Source organism: Diabrotica undecimpunctata, chromosome 9 (genome assembly GCF_040954645.1).
Source record: "Diabrotica undecimpunctata isolate CICGRU chromosome 9, icDiaUnde3, whole genome shotgun sequence".
Taxonomy (NCBI): Eukaryota; Metazoa; Arthropoda; class Insecta; order Coleoptera; family Chrysomelidae; genus Diabrotica; species Diabrotica undecimpunctata.
This window is the reverse complement of record NC_092811.1, coordinates 74,733,767-74,743,854: the sequence shown is the minus strand read 5'-3', so window position 1 is coordinate 74,743,854 and position 10,088 is coordinate 74,733,767. Positions and strand designations below refer to the sequence as shown.

The window sequence follows — 10,088 nt, the reverse complement described above, 5'->3', positions numbered from 1 at the left end:
ATAACTAACAAAATATAGACATTAAATATGAAGTAAAAATTAAAAGAATAATATGTCACTAAAAGACTTGATTTGTAACGATTATCAAAATTTAATTATTTATCAACACATAGTTTGGATTTAGAGGTGGATTGGGAACAAAATAGCATTATGCGCAATGGTGGAACTATTACAAAAATGCAGAGATTATAATGAAAACGTATTCATATCTAATATAGATTTTCAAAAGTATTTGACATAGTTCAACCTGGTAAGCCCATACATGCATTAAAACACATACACCTAGATACCAAAATATTAATTCAAAAAAGAGTCAGCCAGAGATGTGTGTTGTCACCACAATTATTTAATGTGTACTCCCAACTAATATTTTAGGAGACACAATGGGAACGAAGTAAGGAATGGAGTGAACATCATTAATAACATAAAATTTGCAGACTCAACCCCAATTATGACAGAAAATATAGACGATTTACAAATTCTTATAGAAATCATTAACAGATAAAGCAAAAAGATAGGACTAAACTAAATAGATAAAAGTCAATGTTTACAAATAAGAAATTGAGTATGGTTATTAGATTGAGATTATTCTTAGATTAAAATAACAAACTTCTTAGTATTATGATATGTAGTATTGTGATAATGTGTAGGTGTCAGTATTCTTAAAAAAGAGATTTATAGGTTGGTATATAAATTTCACGGTTATGTGTCATACGGTTTCATCTTTCATACAAACATTAAAAACCTTAAAAAGTTTCATTTTACTTACAATTAGCACGTTGGCTCTGAAAATGACCTATAAATATGCTTTGTTAAAAATTGTATAGATTTATCAATTTAAAATGTTCTTTGTCGTCTTCTGATTATTTATCTCAATTCGTTCATAATTAAGCACATGTTGTCCACACGGTACCTCTCTCATTTTTTAATCACTACTTTTTTTTTACCTTTTGCCATAGTTTTCCTCATTTTCTTTATTCATATCGATTTCACTCATAACGAATATTGGGCAGTTTATTGTTTCATGAAACTTTCTCCTTATATGTCCGTATCATACAAGTTGTCTAGTTATTATAGCGTATATAATGTTGTATGTTAATTCCATTTTATTTAACAACAAAATACTAAAAACTTTGTTTTCAAAACTTACACCAAATTAATTGTATCTTATCACTACAGCTGTTTCGGCAAAGTGCCATTCTCAAGTCTCAAGTTTCTCGAATCCATCAATCATCTATTGTATTTCTTATCAAGATTTTGAAGCAGCTGTGCTCCATTAGTCCATTTTTGTTACTTTTTGTCACTGTTTCTCTTTCTTCTTTATTTTCATCATTACGTAGCGGTACAACACTGTGTGGGTCTTCGCTAACTACAACTTTTTTCCAAGTTGATCGATTTTCCACGAATCTTCAATGAAATGTTAATTTTCTAAGATATGATTGGATGTTTTCTCTCCATTGTATACTGGGACACCCAAGTGACATTCTTCTGTGCTAAGTTTCTTCCATACCAGTTTTACAAGTTTGACATCTTGGCGTCTATGCATGTGTCCGATCTACCTTAAGCGATTTATTTTCCTGAACAATATCGTTATAAGAGCTTTCTTTATTCAGTATATGTCTTATTCTATACGGATTTGTAGTGATATAATAATGAGGTTAAAAATTTTTAGAAGAAATATACTCTGTACTTCTTTAGTGACATTATTATTAACCGTGAATATTGATCTAAGATAGTTAGAATATTCCATACTTTCGAAATTGTAGTTGTTGACTTTATTATTTTATCTAGATGTATTGAATTGCTCTCTTCTCTTGATTCGCTTGTATTTGGTTTTCATTTTGTTGATTTTAAGTGAAACATTTTTCGTACTCTCTTCACTTTGTTAAAGATGTCGTTTGCAGACTGGAGAGAGTTTCTTATGAGATCAATATCATTAGCATATGCTAGGAGTGCTTTGTACCTTGGTCCATTAATGGATTGCATCTTAAATATGCGTCGTTTCTATTTTAGTAAGCTGTTCATTAATTTTTTGAATATTTAAATCGAGAATCTGTATTTATTCGACTGTTTTATAACACAGTTTCTTGACGCCTATTTTAATCTCTGTTTTTTTAGTTCGATTATCATTATTACAACTATTTTGCGGGATATCGACATAGGGAACTTGGTGGTATGTCCTTAACGTTTCCATAACCAACGTTCGAAAATTTGTTTTACTGTAAAGTCATGACGATTTTAATAGGAAATATAGTGCTATTTAATAATAATAAAGTTCAAGCAACAATTCCTATATGCATTAACTTAGTACTGATATCTCTGCTCCCCGATCCCTGGTAGCAGTCAGGAAAACATTAAAACTGCTACACTCATGCTTCCTATTATCCAACGGTTAGCCAGTCCAGGACTATACGCCTTATTATAGTACTGATATTGCTTCTGCCCCTCATAAATGAATATAATATTCAAGGAAGGTTTTGGAAATTTAATAGGATTTTGTATGTTAGAATAATATTTCTCGAGAGAAAGTGAAGAATATCTATTTGTTATCCGGTTTAATCCATAGATTAAATATTAGAATGCTATAGAATAATGCTACAAGCAGCAAAAAAACGGTCTTATAGTCAGTAATCCGAAAACCAAATCAATGTTCTTTAACATACAAAAGAAAGGATGTAGAGTAGGGCATAACGTAACAATAAACCCATATAATTTTGAAAGATTGCAGCATTTTGGGTATCGTAGATAACGTTGTCAGGATATATAAAATAGTGATTAAACCAATTCTATTGACTGGATACATGACGAGAACGCTGACAAAACAATGTAAGTAAAACTCAGGTATTAATTAGATCAGTATTACTAGAAAAGCCATTAGAAATATTGCCAAGAAATGTAGAGCATATAGTGAAATCTAAATATCGTAGACTAAGATATTCAGACAGTATCGAGCGAGAACATTATTGATGAGGAAAGGGAGATCCATCGGTGAGAAAGTGAGAAACTAATTGCCAACAGCAAAGGGTACTTTGTAATAAAGTACCCGTACTCTAAAGCATAAGCATGTCTTTTCCTACTCTTTAAGTAAGTGATGGATTCGACCGTTACTTGACGGAAATTTATTTTATCTGACAATAAAACAGTTATGCATTTACATGTTATAGCCTGTAACTGAATAAGTTGAAGAGGGGACAACTGTTTGTATCAAGTTGGTCAGAATTATGGCTGTATTTTTTAATTTGCTGATTTCCCTAAATTCTAATTTCCATAGAATCTAAAAATACCTTAAGGCTTTTCTTTTAAATATACTTTTTTAAGACCACCGTAATCGGACGTACCCTGGGTATTGAATAATTAATTAATCGGCTAATCACCTGTTCAATATGATTTTTGTCAAATCGGTCCTTTTAGGACCAACTATTCTAATTATGTCTATAAATATTAAGGGCATATCTAGAGATAAAGACACTTTACTTTACTTAACTGTATCAGACATGTGCGCTTAGCACAAATGTGACGTATTTCTAGTGCAGGAAACATATAGAGGGCCAAACCTAATGTCAATACAAGTGCTATCTCTGCCGGTAAAGAAGTAAAGAAAAACTTAAATGAGAGAGGTCAAAACCAGTCAGCTGAGGGAACCTTTCAACTATGTTGAGCTTGGATTCACTATCTACGTATATAATGAACAATATTACGGTTCCTGACTGAGGATCTGAGCACAAAGCTTATTATAAAATTTGTACCAAAAACACAACAATTACTGATATCCAAAGTCTGCAGACAAGCAAAGCAAAGACAAAGTTGTTACCTGGCTTAAACCTGGCAAAAACTCCAACGACCACAAAAGCTATCGGTCAATATATTTATTTTGTCAGCTATATAAAATACTTCTGCACATAATCCTTAATATAATTTTACCGATAATAGAACATTTACACAACCCATACCAGTAAATACTACGACTTTTATTACGTAGACGATACAGCTCCTGTTGCAGAACCAAAAACTTTTGTTGCTGAAGTGGAAAAAAATCTAAATCATATCTTAAACACAATAAAAAAATAGATACAAGGTTGAATGCTCGAATAAATAAACTTTGATAAAATAAAGGCAGATATCGAGCACAGTTTTATTAATTAAATCTTGCCCAAGTACTTTCGCTCCCTAGAGCATCTTCAGGGGTATCTGAAATAAGCCAAGAAACGTTTTTAAGACGTTTGAAGAAAAGTTGAACATAACACTACACTAGACAAGGACAAATAGTTTAAAATTATTTAAAAAAGTCGAAGATACATTCTGGTCGACAACAGGAGAGAGAATGGCTCCCGGTATTAACGGAAATGTTAAGGTGACATGTGACATATGACACCTTGGATGGGCAGTCACAATCATGTAAATGTGATCTGCACATTTTAAAATTCTATGTAACTAAGCATTAACCAAAGGTCCAACTAACACTACTATAGGAAATTAACTAGATTAATCTAGTTAAAATATTCTATATGTCATATTTCATCAGTTAATTTCCTGTAGTAGTGTCAGTTGGACCTTTGGTCAATGCGTAGTTACATAGAATTTTGAAATGCCTACATCAGATCTACATGATTGTGACTGCCCATCCAAGCTGTCATGTCACATGTCACCTTAACATTTCCGTTAATACCGGGAGCCATTCTCTCTCCTGTTGCCGACCAGAATAGCTCCGACTTTTTTAAATAATTTTAAACTGTTTGTCCTTGTCTAGTGTAGTGTTATGTTCAACTTTATGTTTAATTTTGTGTTTATGACATTCTGCAATTATTTTTGGATAGCCCAAAATTGACAAAGTAAGTCTAAAACGTTAATCACAAAAAACTTTTATCATCCATTAACTTCGAGTTTTTATCAAGGTTAATCAATTTCTTCATTTAAAAAAACGTTTCTTGGCTTATTTTAGATGCCCCTGAAGATGCTCTAGGGAGCTAAAGTACCTGGGCAAGATTTAATTAATAAAACTGTGCTCGATATCTGCCTTTATTTTATCAAAGTATAATAAAAATAGACTATGAATCAATTTTAAGCCAAACCCCGGAAAGAGTCAGGTGTGCTCCTTCAATGTCCCTAACAGAGACGCTTTCACAAATCTGAACATCCAATAGTGTCATGAAATTCTTAAACTCTGGACTTGCTATAAATACCTTGAAGATAATTTGTATCACACCTTGTCATTCACAGAACTTTGTTTAAAAGTAAATGGCAAACTACAACCAGAAAAATAATATTCTTCGCAAACTTTTCAGCTAAAAATGGGAAGCACATCCGTCAACCCTTAAAACGTAGACGTAGACGTAGACGCTTGCACTCTACGTTTTGCTGCAGAATATACTTTGCCAGTATGGAAGACACCAACACATACTTAATACGTAGATTTTGCTATAAATTAGTCAGCCAAATTCAGCGGATATTAAGACTCACATCCATACATAAGCTCTAGAATATCGTAGCTATCAAACCACCTAATATCCAAAGATAAGTAGCTAGAGAACGAAAGAAACCAAGTCTAGATTCGCAACATCCGCAAATGAATAACCTGCTCCTCGCCATCTGAACCCTCGAGAGGAATTTCCTTATGGTAGCTATCTCCCTAAAATCTTCCAGGACGGCTCTTGCCTGCAAACACCGGTTAACCTGTGTGAATGTGGGGTGATACAAGATTCATCCCACCTTCTTAGACGACTTTGCCCTTCAAATGGCTCTTTTCTGAAGTGACAAGGTTTAATTATTTAAACTGAACATATAAAGTACAATCAGCTTCAATACAGCAATCAATATTGCTTTTAAAAATCATTGCAAATTTGAGACTAACTCCACTTATATTGATTACATATATATATTTAGGGATTCTACAGTATTCACTGCCTTCCCTCGCTCAACCGTTTCTATCTCTCTCTGTTGTTCCATTCTCCATCATTTAGTCCTCTCTTACTCATGGCGTCGTCTACTTCGTTCCTCCAGGATTTTCGGGGTCGTCCTCTTTTCCTCCTTCCTATGGGGCTCCATTCGGTTATTCTCTTTATCCATCTGCTGTCGCTAGTTCTTCTTACATGTCCATACCACTTTAGTCTTTTTTGTTCTATATATGTTAGTATGTCTGTTTCTGTTGATGTTCTTTGCTTTATTTCGTCATTACTTCTCCTATCCATTCTTGTTACTCTGCAGCATCTTCGGAGGCATTCCATCTTTGTTGCTACTATCTTACTGCTGTTTTTCTTGTTTATGATCCAATTTTCAGCCCCATATGTCATAATACTTCGCACTCATGTTTTATAAATCTGCGTTTTTGTCTTCATATTTAGGTGTCTATCCCACCATACTGAGTTAAGTTGTCGGATTGCTGTTCTTGTTTGTCATAATCTTTGTGTAATTTCTTCCTCTGTTGTTGCCTTTTTCGTGATTATAAACCCCAGGTATTTGAATTTATCCTTTCCTTTGATTGTTACGTTGTCATCAATCTGTAGATCTTCTATGTCTTCTTTACTTGTAGATAGGTACTCTGTTTTCGCGAGGTTAATATCTAGGCCAGCCTTGGTATATTCTTCTTGTAATTTTTTCATCATGTAGCTGAGGTCGTCTTGGTCTTGTGCAATCACTACTTGATCGTCTGCAAAACTTAACGTATATAGGTATTCGTTCCGTACCGGTACTCCTATGCCTTCACATTTTCTTTTCCATGTAGTCAAGGCTTTCTCTAAGTATATTTTGAATAGGGTTGGAGATGTGGAACAACCCTGCAGGAGCCCTTTTGTTGTGGTGAAGTCTCCTATGATTCTTGTTTCCATTTTAATGGACACTTTATTTTCTTTATACAGAGCTTTTGTAGCTTCTATGAGTTCCGTCTGTATTTCTAATTTGTACATTGCCTCCCATAGTTCTGACCTTGGTACAGAGTCATACGCCTTTCTCAGGTCCACAAATGCCAAGTGTATATCTCTATTTTTTGGTTTTTTCTTTTCCAACAGTTGTTCCAGTGTGTATATGTGGTCTATATTGATTACATAATACCCCTAAATAGAAGATAAAACATTCACAAGTAGGGGAACGACGGGAAATAGCGAACAGCGGGTGATTGCGAACATCACAGAATACATGCGTACGTCATCTGTATCATTCCGTTGTAAACTTCATTTCGTGCTTCCTACTAGTCTGCACGTGGTGGCATAGATACACAATTGCCCCGTATTTGTGGAATTTTTTACAGCGATTTATTTGTTTTTGGGTGCTTGCTTTAGCAATTCAGAAAATAAGGTATGTACCTAAACACTTGATGGTTTCATTTAAATTGTTAGAGTTAGTTAAATTACTATTATTTAACCTATAAAATTGTCCTATTACAGAGAAGTTAAATGCATTTATATTATGATTGTTTCGTTTCTTCATATTCCTTTCCAAATCGGGTAATCACGAACAGATGTTCGCGATTACCAGCCAAGTGTTCGCGTTTACTCTTTTAATAATTTGGCTTAGATTCTTTACATTTTTGCTTTTCTTTTGCTTATTTAAAAATTTGTATCTTTTTCAGATGCCTTTTAAACGGAAACGAAGTACCAACAAATTTTCATGGACTGATGATCAAATGAAAGCTGCTCTAAAGGCAATTGAAGAAAGACGTTATGGCCTAAGGGAAGCTGCACGCCAATTTAATATACCTGTTACAACATTACAAAACAGAGTCTCTAGAGGCTTTTACAAAGGCAGGCTGGGTGCAAACACTCTCTTTTCAAATGAACAGGAAGAAGAAATGAGTCGTCATTTACTAACGTTATCTAAAATATTTTATGGATTAACCCCAATTCAGTTGCGAAAAGAGGCCTTCGCCTATGCAGAGAAATTAAACTTAAAACATAGTTTCAACAGAGAAAAATAAGAAGCAGGTAAAGACTGGTTATATCGATTCATGTCAAGGCATCCTGAGTTAAGTTTCCGTAAACCTGAAGCAACAAGTCTTAATCGCATTCAAGATTTCAATAAGGATCGAGTCTCAAGGTTTTATAACAATTTGGATAAGCTGTACGATGAATACAAGTTTCCACCTACTCGAATATTTAATGTCGATGAGACTGGCATTACAAACGTAAATAGGCCTAATCGGATCATTGGACCTAGAGGCCAAAAACAAGTTGGAGCCGTTACAAGTGGAGAAAGAGGCAAGAACGTGACGGTATGCTGTTGTATGAGTGCCAGCGGATCTTTTACACCTTCACTATTCATTTATCCAAGACTGAGAAGAAATCCTGCTTTAGAAAAGGATGGGCCTCCAGGTTCTTTGTACTCCTGTTCAAAAAGCGGTTGGATGAACGAAGAAGTGTTCCTGTTTTGCATTCAACATTTTGCGAAAACCAATAAACCTACAAGAGATGATCCCATTTTACTGGTGCTGGACAATCACTCCAGTCATTGCTCTATTGCAATTTATAATTTTTGCAAAGAAAATGGTATCATTATGCTGTCAATACCTCCACATACCTCGCATCGTCTGCAACCACTAGACGTTAGCTTTTTCTCATCATTGAAGCGAGCATATGACGTTGAATGTGATTCGTTTTTAAAATCTCAACCCTGAATGAGAAAATTGAAATGTGCCATATAAGCACTTTATTCTCAAAGGCGTATACTAGAGTTGCAAGCATAGACAAAGCTGCAAACGGTTTTGAGAAGACCGGAATTTTTCCATTCAACCGAAATACATTTAATGAAGAAGACTTTTACAGTTCAAGCGATAATCAAACTCAACAAAATAATAGCCAAGAAGGTCTTTCACAAACTATTCAAGAAGATTTACTGGAACCCCAACCAGGCCCTTTCAAAGAAAACCAGATATGTGAAAATACCGAAAATGTTTCATTCAGCGATATCTTGCCTTTACCGAAAGAAAAACAAAAGATATCTGTTCCGAAGAAGGGTGGAAGAAAAAAACAAAGATCCGAAATATTAACCTCAACGCTTTTGAAATTAGAACTCGAACAAAAGGAGCTTAGAAGGAAACAAAAAATGGAAAAAGAAATTGAAAAACAAAAATTTTTTAAAAAGAAAAATAAAACCGCAAAGAGAAAAGTACTACAATGTTCAAGCGAAGAGGAAGATTCGACATCATATAAAGATGATGAATATGATGACAATGACGATATTAATACCGACGATTGTAATGAAGGAGAATCTTGTTTAATTTGTGGTGAGTTCGGGAAAAGAGAACTTTGGTTCCGTTGCATTATATGTGGTAGATGGGTGCATAAATTATGCGGCGGCTTGGACACACCGGACAACTATAAATGTGATTTTTGTTAATAGGTAATAATGTTCGCCATTACCCTTCTCATGTTTAATATTACCCGACATTTCGAGTAACAGCGAACATTTCGTGAAAATTTTTAATTGAGTTTTTTTATTATTAAAATTTTTATTTTTGATTATCCAATAACAAAAATTAATAGCTGTATTACTGTTAGCCACTCTGTAGTGGTTTCCGAGTTTTCAACATTTTTGTATTTCAAATAAACAATTATTTTCCTTAAGTGTTCGTAATTACCCGTCGTTCCCCTATGTAATATTGGTGAAGTGGTATATTCTTGTTAGATAAATTAATCATTCTTCAATTTTTTGCGCATTACTACCAATTTTTACACAAAAATATCTATGTTAGCACTTAAATATTTATTCTAAGATAAACTATCTAGAATTATATATAGTACAGAGACAAAACCAAAAATAAAATAATAAAGAAGCTCTATACAAGATATCGTAAAACATGAAATAAAAGAAGTTCTTATTAATCGGATTCTTAAACGAAACGTATAAAGACATACTGACGTTAACAAAATGCATTAGGAAATTTTCCGCATATGAAAAAATACATCCAGTTTGGTAATGAAATCCTTTTGTATCCATAAAGCTATTTTTAGAAAAGCACGTACCTAATAAAAACAGGTATTTGATAGTATACATATCTATTACATACTGTAATGCGTATGAATGATAACAAAAATAAGGAGTCCGTATGAACCGTTTAGGACATGCGCTGGAAATATACGGCTTAATAGCCTAGTTGCCAA

General features: G+C 33.8%; 1 protein-coding gene across 1 annotated transcript; it reads left to right on the top strand.

Annotated features, from left to right (window-relative positions):
• Positions 1–7,936: 7,936 nt before the first annotated feature.
• LOC140451158 (uncharacterized) lies at positions 7,937–8,602 on the top strand. Its single transcript, XM_072544891.1, has one exon. The coding sequence runs from the start codon at positions 7,937–7,939 to the stop codon at positions 8,600–8,602; it is 666 nt and encodes a 221-aa protein (XP_072400992.1).
• The last annotated feature ends 1,486 nt before the right edge of the window (positions 8,603–10,088 follow it).

Coding starts and splice junctions, on each gene's coding strand:
- LOC140451158 (XM_072544891.1), top strand. CDS start 7,937: ATGTCAAGGCATCCTGAGTTAAGTTTCCGTAAACCTGAAGCAACAAGT.